At 42.4% G+C, this 26,843-nt stretch overlaps 1 protein-coding gene across 5 annotated transcripts in view; it reads right to left on the bottom strand.

The window, feature by feature from the left end:
* Nucleotides 1-415: 415 nt before the first annotated feature.
* The window catches only part of LOC147104273 (protein-tyrosine sulfotransferase 2-like), a 129,068-nt gene continuing 102,640 nt past the window's right edge, over nucleotides 416-26,843 (bottom strand). For all 5 annotated transcript variants that reach the window (XM_085961465.1, XM_085961466.1, XM_085961464.1 and 2 more), the window contains 5 exons: nucleotides 19,222-20,168; nucleotides 18,117-18,315; nucleotides 16,120-16,170; nucleotides 12,073-12,132; nucleotides 416-5,770 (listed from right to left, as the gene is read on the bottom strand). In XM_085961465.1, coding sequence (XP_085817591.1) covers nucleotides 12,097-12,132; nucleotides 16,120-16,170; nucleotides 18,117-18,315; nucleotides 19,222-20,081 — 1,146 coding nt within the window. In that variant the 5' untranslated portion in view covers nucleotides 20,082-20,168 and the 3' untranslated portion in view covers nucleotides 416-5,770; nucleotides 12,073-12,096. The remainder of the gene's footprint in view (nucleotides 5,771-12,072; nucleotides 12,133-16,119; nucleotides 16,171-18,116; nucleotides 18,316-19,221; nucleotides 20,169-26,843) is intronic.

The raw sequence follows: 26,843 nt of genomic DNA, 5'->3' as shown, positions 1-26,843 counted from the left end.
AACCCAAAAGTTTAAAAACTACTTAACTGAATTAAGTTTCCCCTCCCCAAGTTGTCAGGAATGACAATTGTGTTGAACCATGGGGCATAGCAAGGCATGTGTACAAGTGGGTTTTCAGGGGCCCTAGTTCACTTTGTGGTGGTGGTTGCACCTGTATGATGGCAGGGAGTGCTATTTACACATGTAGAATATTTCAAAATATTTAACTTGTTACCAGGAGAAACCCATCTCCATTTTGACTGTACTTCTGTGTATCCTGTGAACAGTCAAAAATGATAAAACTATAATGTTGCTGGTTGTTGAAAGATTCCCTTTCCCCAAATGGTATCTCTATTTTGACTGGAATCAGTACTGTGGTACATTGTTAATCAAAGCAGCTGATGCAGTAAGGACCCACGCCATTTTTGAAAGCAACTCCAGCAATCAAACTTTTTATTTACCGTTTTACTTTTGTTGTCAAAGTACAAAGATGTAAAGTTCAAATTACTAAAATACACCTTTGTTACACAATCAAAATTATTCCCACTTTTCAACTTCTCCACTCTGGATGAAAGAATTTCTTCTCCTTCAATGAGAATCTTCCAAAAAGCATAACAATCATTGCTGACAATGCATTTAAAAGGAATAGGACAATATTTCTAACTGATTATGTGGAGAAAAACACAAACAAATAAAAAACTAATTTTACATTCTTTTTGTAACTGGTGCAGAAATATCACTAATTTTAATGCTCTGGCTCATAGGCAGTGAAGAATCAACAAAACAGAAGTTTCCTTAAGGCAAGTAAAGATGGGGAAGGCACAATGTGCACAGTAGCACATTGTTGGGGAGTGATAAGGACAGAGCACATGCTAGCCCCATGGATATAGGCACCAGTCTGGTATTGAACCATACAGACCAGAAAGCCTGATGTTTGGTCACTGGTCTTTGCAGAGCTAGCTGATGTCAGCCAGGGCAACAGTTGGGGCTTGGGATAAATCAGCCGAGGGTTCCATTGTTGGTTGCAATCCTTATTGGTCGCTGCTGAAAAGTGCTGTGTGGACATCTAAGTGAGACATTTTCAGGCTTGGTTGTGATGTGCGTATGGTAAAGCCCTCAAGCCTCAGATCCGACTCGCTTTGGTCGCTGATTTCTGATAAATGTCCCTGCTCAGGGTTACGAGTGAAGGCCAACGGCGGAAAAGGAATAAACATTCTTCAAAGGTGGCGAAGGCAAATGAGCTACGACCTCAGAAATCAACAACTATGGGAGGCAAAAATTTCTGGGAAAGAGGAGGATATCCCCTCAAAAAGACCTCTACTTCCCCCCTGTCCCATGGAGACAGAGTGTACATAGGGTCATTCAACAAACTAAAAATACTAGTTTACTGAAATTTCCTTCTTTCTGTTCTTGCAGGTGGTATCTTTAGTGCCTTTGCACTGAATTCTGAAAATGTGCAGTTAGAGTTGCCTGATTTGAAGGCAAATTATGGAATTAATGATAGTGGCACATTGGGATGTCATTCCCACTACCAACATGTATTTTCTTGCAGATTTGGATCTTAAGGAAGAAAACAAAAATGAAGGGCTGACCTATCTTTATCTTTTACATGTTGTCTGACCTGCTCTGCACTTCCAGCATTTTCCACTTTTGATACAAAAATAATATCCTGAAGACCTCGATTTGGCTACTTGGGAGATACTGCGGTGAAATTTTTCCGAAGCACACATTTCCATTGTGTGTCTTTTCCAAGTTAGCACTGGAAATCAGCAGAGTGGGCATGACAACCAACTTTAAAAAAAAAATATTGTGCAATCATTATCTTGCTCTGAAAGCTTTCCCTATTGACCACATCCCCATATAATTATATGCAAACATCTATGCAGATCTGCAGGCTAGAACTAGCATTGATAGGTTTATCTTTCAAATGATGTATTTTCAAATTTTGTGCTAATCTATATGAGGGATGTTAATGCTAAGGAAAAAACTTTCCTTTTCATATAATCAGTGTCAGCATCAAGCATTCCCAGGTCAGGTACTGCATGGATTAGATGCAGCACATCATTCCTTCCACTCTGCCCCAACAATGTGTCTCAGTGTCAGCTGCAGAAGTGCACTCCCTCGGAGTTAAATTTTTCCTCTTCCCATAGTAGCAATCCTGTGCCCTCAGCAAGAATAGCAATTCAATACCAATTCAGAATAGTTTTGTGCTGTGAACTCATGCCCACAAAGAACTGGCTCGAGACTGCCCAAATAAATTTACTCAATCCTTACAACTAAGAGACAGGAGACTTTCATCCCATCAGCCTGACTGGACTGAAACTCATCCCGTAGGTGAAAGGACAGTGTCATTTAAAAAAAAAAAAAAAAGTAGGATGGACAATGGAAGGCAGGGGAAGAGGAAAGCAAAGGGCAGTCAGAGCCTCAGATATTTTGGAAATTTAGTTAACATCTGAGACAACTCTGATCTAATAATTGGCAAATGAGGTGCAATTCAGTAACTGAAGATACAAGAAAATTCGAGTTTTGAACAGGCAGTTTTTACTCCATTTGACTTGAAATGGTGGGTAAGAAGTTACATGTTTTGATTATATCCTGTATCTACAGATTGAAACCACACAACAAAAAAGATGGTATTTGTAGGCTAATATAGTCCAGATTAAAGCAAGTATATTTGAGTGGTGTGGAAGAGAGAAGAAACGAAGGAACAACCACATCGATAAGGTACAACACAGTAGGCTCATGACAAAGGTGGAGTCAGGGGACAAATAGCTGAATGGATAGCAAATTGGCTAAAATTAGAAAGGAGTAAGGGTAAAGGGTAGTTATTCAGATTGGAGGAAGGTAGAAAGTGGTGTTCCTCAAGGATCAGTGCTGGAACCACTGTTATTCATAAATTACATTAATGATTTGGACTTGGGAACAAGTAACTCAAAATCAAAATTTGCAGATGAGACCAAACTGGGGGGTATAGCTAACACAGAGAAGAATGCAACATAATACAAGATGACATTAGAAAACTTGCAGATGGGGCAGTTAAGTGGCAAATGAACTTTAACAGATAAATGTACGGTGACGCGCTTTGGTATGAAAAAATAGAAACATCACCTATACTTTAGAAAATAAAATCTGAATGAGGTAGAAGAGCAAAGGGATCTAGGGATACAGGTGAACAAATCATTAAAAGCAGCATCGCAGGTCAGCAAAGCAATTAAAAATGCTAACAAAGCACTAGGATTTATTTCTAGGGGTATAGAATTCAATAGTGAAGTTAGGTTAAACTTGTATAGGACCCTGGTCAGGCTGCACTTGAGTACTGTGCACAGTTCTGGTCTCCACACTATAAAAAGGATACAGAAGCACTAGAAAAAGTGCAAAAATATTTACAAGGATGGTACCAGAACTGAGAGATTACAGCTATCGGAAAAGATTGAACACATTGGGGCTTTTCCTTTAGAAAAGAGAAGCATTAGAGGTGACTTATTAGAGGTCTTTAAAATTATGAATGGGTTGGGCAGGGTAGATGTGGAGAAAATGTTTCCACTTGGAGAATCCAAAATTAGGGGCCATAAATACAAGATAGTTACTAATAAATCCAATAGGGAAATCAGAGTTTTTAGAATGTGGAACTCGCTACCACAGGAAGTGGTAAAGGCAAATAGCTTTGATGCTGTGAAGAGGAGACTAGACGAGTACATGAGAGAAAAAGGAACAAAGATATGCGGAGAGGTTGAGATGAGGCAGATGGAATGGGAGGAGATGCGTGTGGAGTATGAACATCAGCACAGACTAGTTGGGGCAAATGGCCTGTTTTTGTGCTGTATATTCTATGTAATTCTTTGTAAATTATAATTCAGTTGCTACTACCAAAAATGAAATTCCTCCAAGATAAAGAAAGACTTGCATTTATATAGCACCTTTCAAAACCACCGGACGTCCCAAAGCATTGTACAGCAAATGAAGTACTTTTTGAAGTATAATCACTGTTGTAATGTAGGAAACGCGGCAGCCAATTTGCACACAGCAAGCTCCCACAAACAGCAATGTGATAATGACCACAATCTGTTTTTATGATGTTGATTGAGGGATAAATATTGGCCAGGACACCGGGGATTACTCCCCTGCTCTTCTTCGAAATAGTGTCGTGGGATCTTTTACGTCCACCTGAGAGCGCAGACGGGGCCTCGGTTTAACGTCGCATCCGAAAGACAGCACCTCCGACATTGCAGCATTCCCTCAGTAATACACTGGATGTCAGCCTAGATTTTTGTGCTCAAGTGTGTGGACTTGGACACAACCCCCAACCTTCTGACTCAGAGGCTAGAGTGCTACCAACTGAGCCACGGCTGACACCAATATTTAGCAGTGAATCTCGGCTGAACTTTCTTGATTTTGCAGCAATATCCTCAGAGTATGAAGCCAGAACAGAAAGATTAATTTATATAACACCTTATCATATCTCAAACACCTGAAAGTGTTTCACATATAATTAATTGATTTAAAATCGCAGATTCTGTTATGGAGGCAAACATGGCAGTCAGTTTATTCACAGCAAAATCCCAGAGGTGACCAGTTAATCTGTTTCTGATGGTGAAAGTTGAATAAAGTACATTACCAAGGTAATCAGAATCATTGGATATTAAGCAAGATTCTGCAATGAAGAGTTATTTTTATCAACAAGTTTGCTTTCAGCAAAATAACCAAGCTATAATATGCAGATGACTTTGAAGTTTTGTGCAATTTACTACTGAGGATAATGTATCAGGATCTTGCAGGTTATACAGGATACACCACAGTACTGCGCAGTATCCTATGTCAAGTGGCACCACTTCAATGAAGACATTTATAACATTAAGGGAACCAGCCTCCATCAATGCTATTTATTAAAAGTTCAAGGTGAATGCAGTGTTTTAGTATGCTACCAGTACCAGAGTTTGGATGGCTGCAGATTAGAGTCCCATTCAGCTCAGATTCTCATCTGAGATCAATCAAGTTGGGAGCCCTAAGCAAAATTGTTGGGTTTCTCAGGCAAGGCAATCCTGGATACCCAGCCACAGCAGTCAAAAATCATAAAAAGGGATAAAACTTACATAGAAACCCCTTAAAAAAAAAATCAAAAAAAAAAATCACTATTTTCAATATATTATAAATAAAACTAAACAGCTGTGAATTTAAGACATATGCTATACTCAGGGTTTGGCTGTTAAATATAAACTGTTATCTGAACCCTTTGCTTGATTATTTCACTGACAGACACTGAATATCCTCTAGGTAAGCTGTCAGTTTTAATTTTTTGTGATTGAGTAACATTAATTCATCAAGTACAGTCCTCTGAATCCATTATTAGACATACTTTGTAGGAAAAACTTTAAGGATTACACATTCTTGATTGTCATAGTGGTGATAGGAAATAATACAGCAGTTTAAAGCACTGCTCAAGTCATTATATTCAATAAATGCACGATGGCGAGAACATGGCCAAATAAAAAGCACCATCACACAAGAGACTTGCGATGCAACATTACTAATAATCTGAACACAGATAATCATTGCACTAATGACTTCATCTTGGAAACATGAAGCAAAGTTAGCTTTGGAGAAGTAAGCATCACCAAGATTACTGAATCTTAACTTTTTGTGAAGAAAGTTAAGATTGTCACAGGTACACTCCCTCGATCACACCATAGTTAGGATGGACGTGAGGTTGTATCAGGAGATTTTGTTGCTTCCAGTTTAAACGGTTTTCAGTCATTTCTTAATTTTCTTTTGTCTGCCAGATAATCTGGTGCCCCTGGAACAGAAGGTTTTACATTAGCGAAAGCAATCTGCAAAAATATTGTAAACCTTGCCTCCCTTTCCTGTTCCCATGGCATTTGTACAATCTGTTTCAGATTGTTTCTGTTTCAATCACTGGGATGTTTCCACAAAATAGCAGAGCAGGTCCCGATGATCTCATGAAGACCTAATCTGCACATTTAAAGACAACCCTGCTGTCTTACTCTGGATCTCCTGCGCACCTGCTCAAAAGTGCAGGTTAAGATCAGGACACAGTGGGAAGGCAGTGGGTCAGAGGGATAAAGTTGTTCCCTCGATTTTAACTGTTCCCCCCCCCCCCCCCACCTAGTTTCCGCTCGGCAGGGCTATAATGTCTGATCACCTGCAACAACAACTTGCATTTATTTAGCGCCTTTGACGTAGTAAAACATCTCAAGGCACTTCACAGGACTGTTACAAAGCAAAATTTGACACCAAGCCACATGAGCTATTAGGACAGGTGACCAAAAGCTTGGTCAAAGAAGGAGGTTTTAATAAGTGCCTTAAAGAAGGAGAGAAAGGCGGAGACGAGGAGAGGTTAAGGGAGGGAATTGCAGAGCTTTGGGCCTAGGTAGCTGAAGGCACAGACACCAATGGTGGAGCGATGAAAGTCAGGGATGCACAAGAGGCCAGAATTGAAGGAGCGCAGAACTTTGAGGGTTATAGGGCTGGAGGAGGTTACAGAGATAGGGAGGTGTGAGGCCATGGAGCTCTCCTCATGCCCACCATAGCACACCAGATTCGCAGTGTGTAGCTAAACTAACTAAAGTCCCAAATCTGATCCCAGCCAGCCAGCATTTGCCAGGGTTTTGGTTGGGGTATTAAAATTTACTTCAGTGCTCTTGGTAGGAAGGGTGAAATTTTCCAGTGTTCCTGCTCCTGATCACTATCCAGTAACCACTTCCAACATCAGGTGAGGAAAGGGTTGGGCTTGGCTGTGCTGCCCCGCCCCATGGTTGAATAGTCTGACACTGGTGCCAGGGTCAAGGATGTCACTGAGCAGCTGTAGGACATTCTGAAGGGGGAGGGTGAACAGCCAGAGGTCGTGGTCCATATTGGTACCAACGACATAGATAGAAAGAGGGACGAGGTACTGCAAGCAGAATATAGGGAGCTAGGAAATAAATTAAAAAGCAGGACCTCAAAAGGTAGTAATCTCAGGATTACTCCCAGTGCCATGTGCTAGCGAGAGCAGAAATAAGAGAATAGACCAGATGAATGCGTGGCTGGAGAGATGGTGTAGGAGGGAGGGATTTAAATTCCTGAGGCATTGGGACTGATTCTGGGGAAGGTGGGACCTTCTGTACAAGCTGGACAGATTACACCTCGTCAGAAACGGGACCAATATCCTCGCGGGGGGGTTTGCTAGTGCTGTTGGGAAGGATTTAAACTAGTTTGTCAGGGGACTGGGAACCTAAGTGTAGGCCCAGAACGGAGAGAAACAAAGCTGGAAGTGCAAGTTAGAAAAGTAGTCAGCAAAACTAGTAGGGAGCAGAAACAAAGGCCAACAGTAAAGAGGGTCAATGTGCAGAAGGCACTTTATCTAAATGCACGTAGCATTCATAACAAGGTGGATGAATTAATGGCACAAATAGAAGTAAATGAGTATGATGTAATTGCCACTTATCGTTCACTACCGTTACACTATGGTTATCACTGTTATATCGTTACACTATGGTTATCACTGTTTACACTGTTGTATCACTACACGAGGTCGCCTCTTGCCACGCTGTTATACCTGGGCTGACCACTGCTGACTCCGCCCATAGCTCCGCCTACTTGCCCAGGTATAAAGGTGGTCGAATGGCTGGTATTCCTCCTTGTTGGATCCGATCACCCACGAGGGTGGGCTCTGTTATTTAGCCAATAAAAACCTATAGTTACTTTCTTAACTCGTCGCTTTTCATTGGATGAATTGATAGGTATATCACAGGGTAACCAAAGTTGGGAACCGAATGTTCCAGGGTACTCAACATTTAGGAAGGACAGACAAAAAGGAAAAGGAGGTGGCGTAGCGCTGTTAATAAGGGATGAGATCGGTACGGTAGAGATAAAAGATCTTGGCTCGGCAGATCGTGATAAAGAACTGGAATCAGTTTGGGTGGAGCCAAGGAACAGCAAAGGGCGGAAAACATTGGTGGGAGTTGTGTATAGGCCACCAAGCAGTAGTGGTAATGTAGGGCACAGTATCAATCAAGAGATTAGAAGTGCATGTAACAAGGGCAATACGGTAATCATGGGGGACTTAAATCTACCTGTTAACTGGGCAAATCAAATTACCACTAATGGTGTGGAGGACAAATTCTTGGAATTCATGCGAGATATTTCCTGGATCAGTATGTGGAGGAACCAACCAGAGAACAGGCTATTCTGGATCTGGTACTGTGTAATGAGAAAGGGCAAATCAATAATCTTGTGGTAAAGGGGCCTTTAGGGACAAGTGACCATAATATGATTGAATTTTACATTAAGTTTGAGAGTGATGTAGTCCAATCTGAAACGAAGGTCTTCAATCTAAACATCTATCCGAGGAAACTACAAGGGTATGAGAGACAAGTTGGCCATGGTAGATTGGGAGACTACATTATGAAGGTGGACATACAATGGCTAACATTCAAGGAAATAATGAATAATTTGCAACAAACATATATTCCTCTAGGCCATAAAAACCCAAAAGGAAAAGTGATACAACCATAGCTAACAAAAGAAATTAAAGCTAGTATTTAGTCAAAGGAGGAAGCTTATAAAGTTGCCAGAAAAAGCAGTCAGCCTGAGGACTGGGATCTTTTTAGAAATCAGCAAAGGGGGAACCAAAAAATTGATAAAGAAAGGGAAAATGGAATATGAGCACAAACTAGCAAAAAATATAAAAACGGATTGTAAAAGCTTCTATAGGTATGTGAAAAGGAAAAGACTGGCGAAGGCAAATGTAGGTCCTTTACAGTCAGAGACGGGAGAATTTATAATGGGGAATGAAGAAATGGCTGAGAAATTAAATAAATACTTTGTTTCTGTCTTCACGGAGGAAGACACAAAAAACCTCCCAGAAATACAAAAAAACCAAGGCTGTGGCGAGAATGAGGAACTTAAAGAAATTATTAGTAAAAAAAACAGTACTAGCAAAATTAATAGGACTAAAAGTTGATAAATCGTAAGGACTGGATAACCGACAGGAAACTGTGTTATCCAGAGGCGAACCGTCCGGCAAGCTCGAGCCACCGGCAAAAATCAGGAGCCGTTTATTCTTTTCGTTTCTTTTCTTTTTTGAAGTCAAGCTCTGCAACGTTAGCTAAGCTTCAGCTAGAGACGCTACAGAGACGCTAGCCGACTGTTTAGAGGCTGTTGCTAAGCAACAGGGTTTGAAAATCTCCGTATGTTTCGACATTAGCTCTGGAGTGTACGGCAGTTTTGAGGGAACGGCAGCAGCTCGGTCCCGTCGGTGCCGGATAGCACAAAGTTTCCTGTACATCCTTGGGTTTTGAAAGAGGTGGCCATTGGGATAGTGGACGCATTGGTTGTCATCTTCCAAAATTCTATAGATTCTGGAACGGTTCCTGACGATTGGAGGATAGCAAATGTAACCCCGCTATTTAAGAAAGGAGGGAGAGAGAAAACGGGGAACTACAGACCTGTTAGCCTCACATCAATTGTTGGGAAAATGCTGGCATCTATTATAAAGGATGCAATAACTGGGCACTTAGAAACTAATAGTAAGATTGGGCAGAGTCAACGTGGATTTATGAAAGGGAAATCCTGTTTGACAAACCAATTGGAGTTCTTTGAGGATGTAACTAGTGGAGTAGACAAAGGCGAACCGGTAGATGCGGTGTATTTGGATTTTCAGAAGGCCTTCGATAAGGTCCCATACAAGAGGTTGGTGAACAAAATTAGGGCGCATGGAATTGGGGGTAATATACTAGCATGGATTGAGAATTGGTTAACAGACAGAAAACAAAAAAAGAGTAGGGATAAACGGGTCTTTTTCAGGATGGCAGGCTGTGACTAGTGGGGTATCGCAAGGATCGGTGCTTGGGCCCCAGCTATTCACAATCTATATCAATGATTTGGATGAGGGGACTAAATGTAACATTTCCAAATTTGCTGATGATACAAAACTAGGCGGCAGTGTCAGTTGCGAAGAGGATGTGAAGAGGCTTCAAGGGGATCTCGACAGGCTCAGCGAGTGGGCGAGAACATGGCAGATGGAATATAAATGTGGATAAATTTGAAGTTAAACAGAAAGGCAGAGTATTTCCTAAATGGTGAAAGATTGGGGAATGCAGATGCTCAAGGGACCTGGGTGTCCTTGTACATGAGTCACTGAAAGAGAATGTGCAGGTGCAGCAAGCCATTAGGAAGGCAAATGGTATGCTGGCCTTCATTACGAGAGGTTTTGAGTACAGGAGTAAAGAAGTCTTACTCCAATTATATAGGGCCTTGGTGAGACCACACCTGGAGTACTGTGTACAATTTTGGTCTCCTTACCTAAGGAAGGATATACTTGCCATAGAGGGAGTGCAACGAAGGTTCCTGGGATGGCAGGACTGTCGTATGAGAAGAGATTGAGTAATCTAGGCCTGTATTCTCTTGAATTCAGAAGAATGAGGGGGAATCTCATTGAAGCGTACAAAATTATTACAGGGCTTGATAGGGTGGATGCTGGGAGGATGTTTCACTTGGCTGGGGAGTCTAGAACCACGGGCCACAGCCTCAGGATAAAGGGTAGGCCATTCAGGACTGAGCGGAGAAGACATTTCTTCAGAGGGTGGTGAATCTTTGGAATTCTCTACCCCAGAGGGCTGTGGAGGCTCAGTCATTGGGTATATTCAAAACAGAAGTCGATAGATTTCTGACTAGTAAGGGCATCAAGGGATATAGCGATAGGGCCGGTGAATGGAGTTGAGGCAGAAGATCAGCCATGATCTCATTGAATGGCAGAGCAGGCTCGAAGGGCCGAATGGCCTACTCCTATTTATGATGTTCTTATTATGACACTCATTCTTGAATAATGGACATCAGAGGACTCCAAGCATCCATGGAACTGTATAAAGTTGGAGATTAGTGAGGAATTCATTTTCTTTAAATCGAAGGGGGGTAGAGAGGAGATCGGAGGGGGGCAAGAGAGAGAGAGAGAGAGAGAGAGATAGGAGATGGGGGGGAAGAAGAGAGATCAGATCAGGGGGGGGGGGGGGGAAGAGAGAGAGAGAGAGAGAAAGAGATATGGAGGAGAGAGGGAGGGGGGTAGAGAGAGATCGATCGGAGGTGGGAGAGGAGGTCAGGAGCTCGGTTGGGGGGTGGGGGAGAAGAGAGCACAGCGGGGATGGGGGAAGAACGTGGAGGTGGGGGGGCGAAAGCGAAAACATGATCCAGATGGGAAGACATTCTTCCAACTTCACCACATTCTCCCTCTCCTCCCCCTAGGCCTGGTTGATTTCTCAGAAAGCCCGCTGCTTGTGCGGCAAGTGACTAGACAAAATACGGAAGTCATGACACCGTCAATATTCACTTCATACCCAATAAACCTGTTAGCAATCTGTGACCCATGCACAATGTCCCATTTATTGGGGGCGGGGGGGGCGGGAAAGAGAGAAGGAGACGGTCAGGATCTCAGGTAGGGGCAAGAAGTCAGGAACTTGGGGGGGGGGGGGGGGGGGAGGAGGGGAAAAGAGAGAGAGGGGTCTGGATCATGGGCAGAGGGGAGGTCAGAAATTCGGGGGGGGGGAAGGTTAGGAACTTGTGGGGGGGTGCAGGGAAGAGAAGGTCCTAACCCGCGAGGGTGAGCCCTGTCTGGAGCCTGGCAGTCAGAATGAGTGGCTCGAATTGCACATTGCAAAGTACTTGATTACTTAAGCAGGCTTAATCTAAATACACATTCCAGATAAACTGCTGGGTGTATCTTGTCCTCCAAGGGAACCAATCAGAAATCTGGTCCTGTCCTCCAAGGGGACCAATCAGAAATCTGGTGCTGGAAATAGACGTGACCTTAAATAGTTCTAATCCAATAGGGACCTTTCACTTGGCATGCGGATGCTGGGATAACATTGTCTCCTGGCATCTGTGTCTTATCTTTTTCTAGATAACTAAAAAGTAGAAATGGCACGAGTTCCAGATTAGTCAACATTTCACAGCCAGGCTGGCTGTGAATGGGGGCCCAGTAGCACATGGAGAGCATGTCTGTCGAAGGCCACAGGTGAAGTGGGGTAGGGGTAGGGCTGGGGGTAGGGGTGGTTTGGGCTTAAGTGGCCCTTTAGCTGCATTATGAGTACCAATTGTACATACCTGTCATTATCCACTGGCTTGTTACTACCGAAATCCCGTTGCTGAAACATTCAGCTTTGCCTATAAGAAAACAAAGTCACAGAATTAAATGCCACATTGCTTTGGAGGTACATAAGTTTTCCAGCTGCAAAATGAATACACGAACTTTCTCAGGTTCTTTTCTATATGCTGCACACATTCCAATCCTCCTTAGAAACAGGGGTGGTGCCGGAGGACTGGAGAATTGCAAATGTTACACCCTTGTTCAACAAAGGTGTAAAGATAAACCCAGCAACTATAGGCCTCAGTAGTGGGGAAGCTTTTAGAAACAATAATCAGGGACAAAATTAAGAGTCACTTGGACAAGTGTGAATTAATTAAGGAAAGCCAGCATGGATTTGTTAAAGGCAATTCGTGTTTAACCAACTTGATCGAGTTTTTTGATGAGGTAACAGAGGGTTGATGAGGGCAATGCAGTTGATGTGGTGTACATGGATTTCCAAAAGGCATTCGACAAAGTGCCACATAATGGGCTTGCCAGCAAACCCATGGAATAAAAAGGACAGTGGCAGCATGGTTACAAAATTGGCTAAGTGACAGGAAACAGAGAGCAGTGGTAAATGGTTGTTTTTTGGACTGGAGGAAGGTATACAATGGTGTTCCCCAGGGGTTGGTACTAGAACCACTGCTTTTCTTGATATATATTGATGACTTGGATGTGGGTGTACAGGGCACAATTTCAAAATTTGCAGATGACACAAAACTTGGAAGTATAGTGAACAGTGAGGAGGATAGTGATAGGCTTCAAGAGGACATAGGCAGGCTGGTGGAATGGGCAGACATGTGGCAGATGAAATTTAACGCAGAACAGTGTGAAGTGATACATTTTGGTAGAAAGTGTGAGGAGAGGAAATAAAGACTAAAGGGTACAATCCTAAACAGGGTGCATGAAGAGAGAGACCTGGGGGTATATGTGCACAAATCGTTGAAGGTGGCAGGGCAGGTTGAGAAAGCAGTTAAAAAAGTTTACGGGATCCTGAGTTTCATGAATAGAGGTATAGAGTACAAAAGCGTGGAAATTTGTCTAAAACACTGGTTCGGCCTCAACTGGAGTATTGTGTCCAGTTCTGGGCACCGCACTTTAGGAATGATGTAAAGGCCTTAGAGAGGGTGCAGAAAAGATTTATGAGAATGATTCCAGGGATGAGAGACTTCAGTTACGTGGATAGACTGGAGAAGCTGGGGTTGTTCTCCTTTAGAGCAGAGAGGATTGAGAGGCGATTTGACAGAGGTGTTCAAAATCATGAGGGGTCTGGACAGAGTAGATAGAGAGAAACTGTTCCCATTGGCAGAGGGTCGAGAACCAGAGGACACAGATTTAAGGTGATTGGCAAAAGAACCAAAGGCAACATAAGAAAAAACTTTTTTAACTAAGCGAGTGGTTAGGATCTGGAATGCACTGCCTGAAAGGGTGGTGGAGGCAGACTCAATGATGGCTTTCAAAAGGGAGTGGAGAAGTACCTGAAAGAAAAACATTTGCAGGGCTACGGGGAAAGGGCGGGGGAGTGGAACTAGCCGAGGTGCTCTTCAGAGAGCCGGCATGGGCTCGACGGGCCAAATGGCCTTCTTCCGTGCTGTAACCATTCTATAATACACAGCAAGTGTATTTTTGGGACAGTCCAATAACTTGCATGCATGCTAAATGTCCACATTTTACACGGCCAAATGTGTTTCTGATGCAGTATTTGCTTGCCAATAAACACAGATTCAAACAGTGTGCTCTTTGAAGGTGGTCCCAGGAATAAGTATGGCTCAGTTATACTGCATTTGCGCTATTGGGATACATGGCACCTGCACGTGGCAGAAGTGATTATTAGCCATTGATGGAGGGAGAAAGCTGTGGGAATTTTACTGGACTCTTGACTGGGTAAGAAGCTTTTGTAAGGTGAAGCACTTGAGCTGCTGAAAAGACTTGTTTCTGGATGTAATTTGATAAACAGCCATGAACCTTCTGTTCTTCCTCCCTCTGCTCCCTGTCGCAAAGTGTCAACCGTGGCTCAGTATGGCACTCTCACCCGAATCAGAAAGTTGTGGATTCAAGTCCCACTCCAGGTACTGGAGCACTAAATATAGGCTCGCACTCCAGTGCCGAACTACCGGCATTTTGTACTGTTGGAGGTGCTGTCTTTCGGATGAGACATTAAGCAGAGGTCCCTTCTTTCGAAGAGGAGCATGGGCTTTTTCCGCAGTGTCCTGGCCAATATTTATCCCTCAACCAACATCACTAAAACAGATTATCTGGTCATTATCACATTGCTGCGTGTGGGACCTTGCTGTGATCAAACTGGCACCCTAGTGTAGGGAGAACACGGACAACCAACAGTGGCTGGTCGCAAACTCGCTTTTTAAAATCAATTAAAAACTTCCACTTCACCCGATTCTTTATATCAAATTTTCCAGAATCAGAGGTAGCACCCCAAAAAGCTGTTGAGGTTAGGTCAATTGAAAATTTCAAATCTGAGATAGGGTTTTGTTAGGCAAGTGTCTAAAGGGATATAGGGCCATTTTGGGTAAATGGAGAGAAGATACAGATCAGCTATGATCTAAATGAATGGTAGAACAGGCTCGAAGGAATGAATGGCCTACTCCTGTTCCTATGTTCCACTTAGCAGCAAAGTGTCAGGTCCTCTGAAAGCTACAGGCACCCTCACTAATTGCAATATGATTAAAACAAATAATACACTGCAAGGTAATTAAAATATTAATTAGACTGAATAAAAATGATTACTTGTGTGTGAGATTAATAATAATTGTCCTGTGATTGAGATCATGCACTGCAGATGGCTTCAGTCCTAATGTTTGCAGAAAATTGCAGCTCATCCAAGACTGGATAACAGACAAGCAGATCAGCAATACAAAGACAGTGGAGAGGTTGAGAGGGGTGGGGCAGAGGCAGAGCAGGATGTTGTCTGCATATGTGGAGCTGACCCATGTCTGCAGATGATAGCACCTCATCTGATTTTATGTTCCACTGACTTCAATGGAGCATAAAATCAGATAGCGTCTAAAAATGGGTATCCAACCCAAATCTGCCCCATTGGTTAGGTTAAAATCAGGGCAAGAGACTTGAACTGGGTAGAAAAAGTACCATTTTAGAAAAAAGTACAATTTACATTGGAAGGTGGGCAACACAAATATATATAATGCAAACAAAGAATCAAAATAAGCCAGGGAAGTAGTCATTAAACAGAAATATAAATTAGCAAAAATGTAAATTTAAAACACTTGGTAGTGAGGACCTCTTTACTCCAAAGGTGATAAAATGTAGAGAATCAAACATTAACATTCGTTCAAAATGCTGTAGGATGTAGAGATGGTAGCCTCAATCCAGGACATGTAATGAGAAGGTGCTGATCGGAAGCTGGGAGCTCTCCAAAGGGAATAAGGGAGAATCACTGTGGATTACTGCTGAGCATTCCAAGTGGCCACTTTCAAAACATTATTGGCCCTCAGCTGCATATTTTGTGTAGGCTAGTAAGACCACTGGAGAAGGGATTAAAATATATAATTAAAAACAAATCTTTAATTCTGTCCTGAATATGGTATAACACCTTGTTCACGGCAGCTTACCTTCTCACCCTCAAATAATGGGACATGAGCTGATGAACGCGACAAGGGAGTGTACCTTCCTTACTTGTTCAATTAGGTGTAATTTAAGCAACAGCTGATGAACAAAATTATAATTTTGTGAAATCTGACAGCCAGCTAACAAGTGAAGAATTTTCTGGTAATAGGAAGTGCAGACATCCTTTGCTGCTTTTATTAGGGGTCCATTTTGTACATATTATTTTGCAACAAAATGCCAGAGACACCGAGGTAAATTTTCAACTTATTGTAAATCTGGCATTGCAGATTATTCGCACATTATAGAAATGATAATCGGGTGGTTTCTATAACAGGCAGCTGATCTGTAGCGCCAGTTTCATGCCTGGGCAGCAATTTGAAAATTGAACCCAGCTAGTTTACTAACAATTGCCTGAATAAGATTACAAAATACAGTTGTCCTACCGGAGAAGGTCCTTTCAAATTGGCAGGTGTTTTAAAGTCACCTTGCAAAACCTGTGGAAAATTTGAACAAAATCATGTTAGCATCTGAACTACATTCAACAATGGTCAAGGCTGGTATCACACTCTATTCTTTAACTCTAGCATGATTCAGACTGGACAGGAATATACAGAGCTGGACAGATACGAGGCCACAGGTGTTACAAAATGGCACCTTCCACTTCACTTTCATTTTATTTTTACAGGTGTAAAACAGGCACAAAAGCATTCAATATGGCGGGCGCCACGCGTGTGCGCATTCTGAGCTGGAGGTGTGCCATCTGCCATATTGGTATCAAAATAGGCATCCTGAGCCTGTGCCTGAAACAGGCATTAGACGCTTTGCATATGCAAAGGGGCCTAACATCTGTTTGACGCCCCCATCATCAAACTGGTTTACTCTATCAATGGTGACTGTGTTCAGTACCGTGCCACCTGCCCTTTTGTGATGTGACTTATTTGGAGGCAAAGGGAAACAAAGAGAAGTCCCTTTCACAGCGGTTGAAGTAATTCGCCCATCTAACTTCTGAGCCATAAACACCTGTTTCCCTACCACAGAGTAGGAACCCCTATCTGGAATAAAAAGAGAAGGCTCAGTCAATCCAGCATTCTTCTCCTATTCCTGCATCAACATTCTTAATACCCACACTTAATATCCTTTCCTCAACCTACTGGATGGGACCATGATGTTCCCCTCTTATTAATTCTCGCCAAGGAATACTGTAGGGGTCCCGGACTGCTGCTGCCAACCCAGCCAAGGCACATTACATCTTCATTCTCAGGGGACAGAACCGTTAAAAAAATTGGAAAGACCGACATGCAAATCACAGCTCCTGGCATGCAAAAATTAATAAAAAAAACTTACCATGCTTTATCAGAAAGTGTCCAGATAACATTCCTGCCCTATGAGAAATTGGGCCACACCATTTTTCGGCACACGGGGTTGTACCTCGCATCCCTTCCTTGCACCTGAATGGTAAGGCCTGAGGCTCTCCAGATATTGGGCCTTGGGGCTCATTTCAATGTTCCTGGTGAAGCGCGGAGCGCACCAGTCCAGAGGACTCCAGTTTGGGCCGCTGCTAGCGCCGCAGTGGCCCTCAGGTGAGTGTTGTCGGGGATTGTGGCCTGGGTCTGGGATCAGGAGGTGGAGCTTGGGTTGGGCTATCAAGCGTCGGCAGAGGCTGGTGGCGATCGGGAGGGGATGTCAATCATGGATTGGGGATGGTGCAGATTGGGAGAGGGGTTAAAACTGGAGTCGGGAGGAGCAGGTGTGCTTACATTCAGCTAAGTTACTTACCTTCTTTGTAGCAGGCGATCCATCAGGCTAGTTTCCCTTAGTGCAGTCCACGATGGCACTGGCTGCCTCATGGCAAACCAATATTGGAGAGGGGACCTCAAACAGGCATTAAGCCCTTTGTATATGGGGCCCAACGCCTGCTTCAGGTGTGGGTAACAAGGTGTAGCCTTGTTGGTCTTATTTGGAGCAGTGCACTTCTGGCATGAAATGTGCCACGCTTCCTACCCACCATATTGGTGCCTTAGTAGTCCAAGTAGCACCTGTGTGCGGACCAATTTCTAGGCCTTAGTCTTTCCCTCAAACAGAGGTTCTCTCAGATTTCCAATTTGTGCAGTGTTAGCTGATCTATTGAGGGGGAGGTATGTTGGTGGCTGGGGCACACAATTAGCCTCACTGCTTCTAGGGGAAACAATCAAGCACTCTTGAACCCTAGCCAGTGATCCTTGCTGGAAAGTGTACCAGCGGATGTCAAGCTTGGCTCTGATGCCCTTCCAGTCTCAGGAACTCACACATTAAGAACAGCTATTTGTGCACTGGAATGTTTCTTTGCAACTGACTGAACAACAGCAATAACGGAGACTGAGGAGCAGGTTTCCTGCAGAAAAATGTAAAATGTTAAAAATATACAAATAAATATTTTGAATAAAATATTTCTTGCACATACCCTTTTGGTGTTATTAATTACTAGTGCATCAGGATTTCCATAATTTGGTGGATTGGCATAGGGATCATATCCTAGTTTGGCCAACATAGGTGCTATCCGTGCCATATCCTCGACCACACCATCTGGAATGTGTCCCACCCATTTGTTCAAAGCCTCAAGATTAACTGGCTTGATAACCTGGTCGGTGGATCTCTCTATTCTGTAAGAGGAAGAAAAAAAGTAGAGCGCTTTTAAAGTACTAAGTTTATGGTTAGATTAGACAAATATTACTACTACCCACTAGTTATTAACCCAAATCAGATAGACTTTGGATACAGATGGGAGCTTTAACAGAATACTCCAGGCTGGACTTTAGTTGTCCCATGTTGCTCAAAAAGTTCTTGTAATTAGAAACACGATCGCTGATGTTGGCAGCCATTTTGCAGAATCCCAAGCTGTCCCTCATTAATCCTATTTGATCCTATGTAACGGTAAGTAGAACCATTTTACCACACTTTACTGGCCAAGACTGTGCTATCCACATCATCTCCGGAATTCCTCTCCCACCTTTCCTCCTTTAGACGCTCCTTAAAACCTACCGCTTTGACCAAGCTTGGTCAGCTATCCTAATATCGCCTTATATGGCTTAGTGTCAAATTTTGTTTGATAATGCTCCTGTGAAGCGCCTTGACCTTTTACTACATAATCACAGAATTGAAAAGTTGACAAGAATTAATTTCTCAACACCATTTTCCTTTACTTTGCTGAAAATATAAAAGAAATCATTCAGACCAATAGGTTACAGGTTCAATTCTGTCTGGAGTTAGCTGCCCTATGCTGGGGTGACAGTGGAGATGCTATGATCAGCCTTGGAACCCCTGGGCTGGGGGAAATTTGGCATTGGTTTCTGCAGCCGACTGCTATGTAGCAACCTCCTGCTGGCATGTGTTGTCAGTGGACACGTTGAGTACAGGCTCAGCTGTGATGTCTACCACTCAAAAAAGCTTGCCAGTACTACTCATGTTGTAGAGTTGCATATGAAGGGCAGCAAGACCATACCCCTGTAGAAGTTTATGTTTTTAGGAAAGGGAGGAGAAAACAACAAAAAATTAAAGCACAAACACACTTTGAAAGTGAGACACCTCCTGCTTTTCCTATTAAGTCTTCATGATGCAAAACAGCATCGTTCCACGGAATATCCAGAAATCTCATGATCTCCTCCATAGTCTTTTTGGGGTGCAATACTAGCTGTTCATAATAAACAGAGAGGCACCTGGAGGGCCCCACCATCACACACTGTCCGTGCATAATTTCAATAGCCTTGTTCCATTTGATTATACAATCTCTGTAGCTGTTAAGATCAAATCCAGCAATCGTCACTTTTCTTGTAATCATCGAGTGCACTGATGCCCGGCCATCTCGGATCATCAGAATAAATTTAGATTGAGAAAACAGTTTGGACAGATAATTTAAAGACTTTAAGGTAAAAGGGTCCTTATTGCACAAGTGTTTTGCAGGTTCACCATGTTTTGCAATTACTTCTAATATAAATGCTTGCAATGCTGAGTCTAGGACTTGGTCCGTTACCCCTGCCTCATTCAGGCGGATCTTTTCACGTTCCGATTTAGACCACACCTGACGCATGGCCAGCACACGTGGGATGATCCGAGTTTCTTCACCGCAGCGGATTTCTGGATGTGCATCCATCATGGCTCGCATCAATGTTGTTCCACTTCGGGGCACTCCGCCTATGAAGATCAGAGGCATATTTTTACTGTAGCGGTATTCCATGTTTTTTGAATTATACATGACCATTTCCTCCTTTTCTGGTTTCATCATGCTGTGCGTTTGTCTGCCATGGAACCAGCCCCCGTTCTCATTTAGTATTTGCTGGCATTCCCACATGTGCTGGCCCATGTGAAAGAAGAACATTGTAGCAAGGGCACAGCAGATGAGCAGAACAATTCTTTTCATGCTGATGCGCATATTGGATGGTTTAACTTCTGTCCAGGTATGCACCGCTTTTCAGCTTCCACATGCGTTTTTGCTCATTTCAATAAGGTTTTCATAACTCTGAAACAAGAAGAATGAGAACATTTAGCGCCAACACAATTCTTTGCAACTCTAGCAATGCCAACAGTCATCTTTAAATTATTGTCAAGGCTGTATCTTTCTCACGAGCTGCATTTTTTTGCTCGAGGTCAGGCTGAACACACCCCTGTACTATGCTGTACCGGAGAGTACCTTATGCTGATATTGGTTGCCCAAAATAGAGTCAAGTCTTTTCCCCAGCACTAACAATATTCACCTTGATGAACACAAAACAAAAATTTAAAAAAACACTTTTTTCTTTCTCCATCTTACAGATTTCCACCTCTGTCTGTAGGGTGTTTACTGCTGCTGTTCCTTGTATTAACAGTAGAATTCAGCATGTGAACCAGAGTCTTACATAGCTGCCATCATTCCACTTCTAGAATGTGCCAATAGAGGCTTACAGCTCCTGTGTAGCCATTAACCAAAATGTTCCCGAATCGCTTTTAAACAATTTTCTATGTACTTTTCCTATATGCTGTGAAAAGCTAAACACAGCTGAAAAAAAGCATTTAAGTATTGCAATTGTGCTGCTATTCTGCTGAATATGATCACTTCATAACTAGCTATTACAATTAATTTTTATACAAAACAAAGCTTTGCCAAACCATGTGGATTTCACTGCTCTGTGTTGGAGTACCAGCCGGCAAATGGCAAAAGATGGGAGTGGTGAGGTTTTCCCCATTTAAAACAAATTTTAAGTGGGGTTTGCCTGTGCTCACTGTAATCCTGTATTATCTGGAACTCCTCATGGAGACAAGTGATGGCAATATTTGTTTCTTTCCCTTCCTCCCTTTGAGTGATGCAGCTCTTCACTAACACAGATCTCCACTGAAGAAGTTGGCTGTAACTGCAGGCAGAGTTCGATGAAGAGTAGCCTTGAGACGGTTGGAGGATCGCTCAGATCAATGAAAGTACTGCACTAAAAGCATACGTAAACATTTGTCAGCTTTTCCCTGGCAACATGTACTTCACCTGCTTGATGCAGAGTGAAACAGTTACAGCAAAATCTACAATGCATGTCACATTAGAGGCAGTTCATTCTGCAAATAACCCAATGCAGGCAGACGCAGCAAAGCAGCTGTCACTGGTTACTTAGATCAGGTTTGTCATCTTGCGTGTGGTCGCGGGAAGGTTGACATCTCAGCCCACAGACAGCAGGCTAGCATTGTGCTTTAGCCACTGTATAAGCCTTTCCCTGACAGTGAAAGTGTGTGTTCAAACTGGCAAAGTAGTGGACGCAACTTTGCACTGACTGCGCATTTCATGCCTGCCTAGTTCTTGGCTATTGCTGAATCTGCCCTACAATATCAACCTAGGTTGGCAAATCAGAGTCCCTAGATATAGGGGTTCCATGTGGGGATTTCAAGGAGTGTGTTCTCTATTTGTTGACCTACATGTTTGTCGCTGTAAAGTAATAAAAGTACTTTCTGCAATGATAGCACAGTTCATCTTTACGTAGTTGACATTACCTTTTGGAAGCCTAGCAACCCAGAGGTTACGAGTTCAAAACCCACCATGGCAAGTTGGGAAACGGAATTAGTCATTCTGATAATTTGTGAGCTAGCACCAGAACAATTCCCGAGAGCTTCCAGATTATTGTAAACACCCAGTGCCACCCCTAACTCGTCTGGCCTTCACGAGATGCCATTCCTACGCTACGTGGTTAGTTGTCAGGGGCAATAATTCTGAGATCAAATAAAAACAAATCCACCAGATATGTTTTGCCAATTACAAGATCATGATTAAGTGCAGCTCAGGGAAACAGAAACCCAAGATTCTCCTGTGGGGCCCGGAAGAGTCCTGCTTGGATCCTCAGAGAGCCTACCGTTTCCCTCACTACCTATTTCCTACAGATTTATAAAGCCCTCTCATATTGTGTGACTTAAATTCCTGCAATCTTGTTTTTTTTTATTATAGGTATCATAAATAGTTTCTTAACCATACTGTAGCTACACACTGAAGAAAAGTTTTTTATTTTTCCTCTAATACTTCACGTGCTACATAATTGGTTTCCTACTTCCTTTGCTGTAATTCTCCCCCACTGAAATAAGGTTACTCTGTATTTTCTGTAATATATTTCCACTGATGTGCAGTAAGACACCAAACACAGGCTGTTTATTTGTGTGTGATCTGCATAAAGATGAGAGGATCAGAGGGTCCAAAATTCTGATTGCCTTTCCCCACAGTGGTCTTACAAAGAAGCCACAAACAGTGCCCAAAATGATGGAGCGAAACCATTCAGATGATTATTTGTATTGAAACGCGACGTTGAAAATATCCACCTGTATCAAAAAAATATACATATCTTTGGAAGCTATGAATCCCTTGATGATCTCCTCAGCATTGCACCTTTTAAAGCCAAGAGAGAGGTGTAGCTAATTACTCCCAGGGATAAAACTCTTTCTCCCTTAGGAGAAAGTATCTAGCTTCCAATCAGCACCTCCTCCAACAATACAACTGAATAACCAGGCGGTGCAGAGGATCAGATTTAATTGCCCAGTGCAGTGTGTTGGTGCTGCAATTCAACAACAATTTTGTGTGAAATTATGTCAGTTTTCAATTCTCCTTCTGAACTCAATTCATTTCTGGAAAGATGAATGTTGAGTGCAATCAACCACCATACAATTCACTATTGTATTACTCTAGTTTTGATGAATTTTGCAGGTTGCAAGAAGGATGACAGAATTTTTTTTTTAATAAAAAGGGCACACAGGAAGTTCTAACAGGTCCACAGATGTAGACTCACTCAGAGTATGCAAATCATTTACTTATGATTTTAAAATCAATACGTCTTTACATTACAGGGACATTGTTTACGTAATATCTGAACATTGGCTGTACTTGAGGACTATAATGATAAACTATTGATCAGACAAAAAGATTCAGTTAACCAGTACACTCCAAGTAACTGGATGTACTTGCAAGTAACCATTAGATTATCATTTATATAAGTATGATTGATCAGTTCCTGTTGAATCAGTTTCAAGTCATTAAATTACACTAATGCATTTCATAATTACTTAGGGAGCTACACTTTCACGCTTTTGGGTGAACATTAGTTGAAAGTGATAGAGTAACTTGGGAGTCGGGTCCTGAGCTGACTCCTGAACACATTTGCAAAACCTCTCAAGAAGGCTATGCCCCACTTGAGCCTGGTGTGAAGCTGGAAGTTCCCTGCGTCTACTGGACACTTTATAAACTACTGCAAAGGCTCTTAATATTATATGAGTGGGTAGATTCTCCAGACTGCTCTCAAGACATTAGAAATTTATTAGCCAGGAAGCAGAGCTCTATGCATGCGTGACAATAGGAACGCACAATCGTTTCTTCTAATGGGCAGACTGAGATCCACAACCGATAGTAAAACACACTTCGTATTTTACAGCCTCCAGTTCAGACTAGTCATGTAATACAACAGCAGCTTTTGTGTAGCATCCTTAAACCGCACTGAAAGACTTGGGACAAAAAAAGTAATCGATTAACTGTATAGTACACAACAACTAAAATTTAACAAATCACTACTATTTGTTTCAGGGTTAACATCAGGAAGCATTGCTTCACACAAAGGGTAATTAATGTTGGTAATAGTCTGCAGGTTAACGTGGTGCAGACAAGAACATTGGAATCATTTCAAAGAGAGGTGGATGCTGTGATATTGGATTGTAAGCTCCTGTGAAAGGATGAAAGCACGGTGGCATAGTGGTTAGCACTGTTGCCTCACAGCGCCAGGGACCCGGGTTCGAATCCGGCCTCGGGTGACTGTCTGTGTGGAGTTTGCACATTCTCCCCGTGTTTGCGTGGGTTTCCTCCGGGTGCTCCGGTTTCCTCCCACAGTCCAAAGATGTGCGGGTTAGGTTGATTGGCTATGATAAATTGACCCTTAGTGTTAGGGGGATTAAATACGTGGGGTTACGGGGATAGGGTGGGATATGTGTCGGTGCAGGCTCGATGGGCCGAAATGGCCTCTATCTGCACTGTGGGGTTTCTGTGATTCTGTGAATGGCTTCCTGCAACTATTCTTATCTTTGGGATCTTTGAGAGACCATATGAATAACAGCTAGTGTACATTTCAGCTTCTATGTATGTATAATGTAAACTGATTCAATTATATCAGTTATGGCAGGAAATTGAGAGCAGGTCAAAGTGTGATGATGGAACAGCTGGTATTCAAAAGGATAGCATTTCTGTTAGTTACAGCAGCCCTTTGTGTAAATTGTGCACACTTTGCATAAAGATGGTGTGGGTCTCCACTACAAATGCACACAACTGCCAAAGGACACCAGTAGTAGTGTTATCTTCCAACCATGTTCAGGTCTATTGACTCCATCTCGGGGGTGAACAAAAACATCATTGTCCCACCCATTTTGCAAGCACCTCTCCCATATACTAGTATGAGAGAGGTTCATGCTTACAAACTGAATGATGCTGTTCTTAAAAATTGGGGAACAATACATTTAATGAAACAAATGTAGTGCTATTGCTCACGATAAAATGCTGAATTAAATACAAATTTCTGACAACTGGAATGGATGCCCCCTGTACATGAAGGCATGCAGAGATTCCTGGGGTAGCAGAACTCGTCATCGAGTGATGGAATGTAAATTTGTGATTCCCCATAGGATGTGCTTCTCATCTAAGCCAAGCAATCACATTAAAAGGAGGAAAAAAAGTGCGAGTCAACCTTGGCCATGAGTAGTTATAAATCGATCTTGTCTGAGGCTGAGGCAGGGCACCAAGTCTCCTCAGTCTTCCCCACCCTTGGGTTGGGAGATAGTGTGTAACACAAGGATTTGAAAAGTTGTATGTGGGGGAAGGAGAAGAAACTGTCAACTGTATATTACTATTAAAACTATGAACCCAACATACACCATTCAAAACTGCAAAGAAACAATGTAACCTTTATACATATCAATGTCTCAGAGCATCACACTTGAAAAGCAACACAACTCAAAATGTCAGTGTAGAGTTTACATAAGCATTTTCCTCCCTAAATGTGAACACTGGAATTTATAACTGGAAAAGTTGACACAGAGAGTGTAAAAAAAGGCCAACAGGAAGTTAAGTGCCGCAGACAGGAAGTGCAAGCAGATGCAAGATTTTTATTATTGATGCCCTGATGTTATCCGCTACATGGCATAAATACCCTATTGTTATAAAATACCAAAACCTCTAAATCATCATGAGCAATATTACAGGAGATCTACTAGTATACTTTAAACAGAAGAAGAATGTTAAAATAACAGAGAGGAATTTCAGATGAATGTGCTATTTGTTCATATGTTAGCATCGCACAACACATAATTTCAGGGTCAGAATTTGCTGGCAAAATAACATCGAGTTTAATGGGCACGCTGTTTAGTGGTAAATTGTCCAGCAATTTGTGGCGAGGAAGAGATACCCCACGAGTTGCGAATTGCTGGATGATTTGCGCTGCTCCGCCATTCGCCTTGCGAAAATGGCAGCTCGCCAGGAGTTTCACAAAATTGCTGCATTTGCGCATCAATTAAACTTGCCGCAGAAAGTTAATGCGGGTACTTAACAGTGTGAGGACTCTTTTAAAGATCTTATATCCTGCAACGCCATTCATCCGCTCCGGCCCACAAAGGGTACATGTGAAACTGCAGCATCTCAGTCCTGCAGGTAGTAAATTGTTCTTGGAGAGATTTAAAAATATTTAAATGTTGTAATTCTTTTCTCACATTTCCTCTGTCTCTTTTATTCTCCCTCTCTTAATCCAATCTTTCTTTCCATCTCTTTAGTTCTTTTTGTACCCGATTTGACTCTAATTCACTCCATTTCCGTTCCTCAGTTTCTTTCTTAATCCATAAATCTCATTTGTTAAGAAGATAGACTGTTGGTCCCACTGTTCACCAACATCCCAGATGCCCCATTGAGCTCGCACTTCCAGCAATTTGCGGCACAAAAATGTCTGAGCTGAAGGGGGAAAAGTCTAACTAACGGGGCACGTCACAAGATGCCCCGCTCCAGCGGATTCTGGGCCGATATATTCTGGGGTTCAAATTGTACTGTGCAGTACTTGTAACATATGTTAATATGCTCATATGGCATTCCTTTGTCAATTATTTTAATGAGGTTATTAGCTGGTTTATCGTAGCTGAGATTATTTTAGCAACAGATGGGTTAAAATGATGCCGAATTCACGGACCACAGAACAGCACTGGCACAGTAGAGTTGGCATTAGATCTCCTAGGGAGAGAATTAGAAAGCAAAGAAGATTTAAATGCTATGCCTTAAGCAACGCAAAAACAATCCCCTCAAATCACATGCCACAGCTATTACTAGATAATTTCAGCTAATATTCCAGCCTCAAAGAATAGCCATTTGGGCACATGTGGAACCACATTCCAATAAGAAATATTTAGGAGAGGAGGATAGAAAGGGAGAAAAATGGTGGAAAAAGGAAAAAAAACTGAAAAAAGTAGTATTTCAGATTCAAGGAATAGTTAAGAGAGACTCAGACTCACTAGCTCGACACTTCATGCTCTTTGTGGTATCTTCAGTCTGTATAGTACAGAAACAGCAACAAGAGAGGAAACAGCACAGATCCACCCAGTCATTTCCACTTGAACTAAATTCAATCTGCAAATTTCTCAGGTTAGTTTACACACAAAGCTTAATCTTAATCAGCAAACT

Source organism: Somniosus microcephalus, chromosome 19 (genome assembly GCF_052327205.1).
Source record: "Somniosus microcephalus isolate GS21.2 chromosome 19, FLI_Smic_1.0, whole genome shotgun sequence".
Classification (NCBI taxonomy): Eukaryota; Metazoa; Chordata; class Chondrichthyes; order Squaliformes; family Somniosidae; genus Somniosus; species Somniosus microcephalus.
The sequence above is the reverse complement of the archived record's forward strand: the minus strand, read 5'-3'. Positions and strand labels throughout refer to the sequence as shown.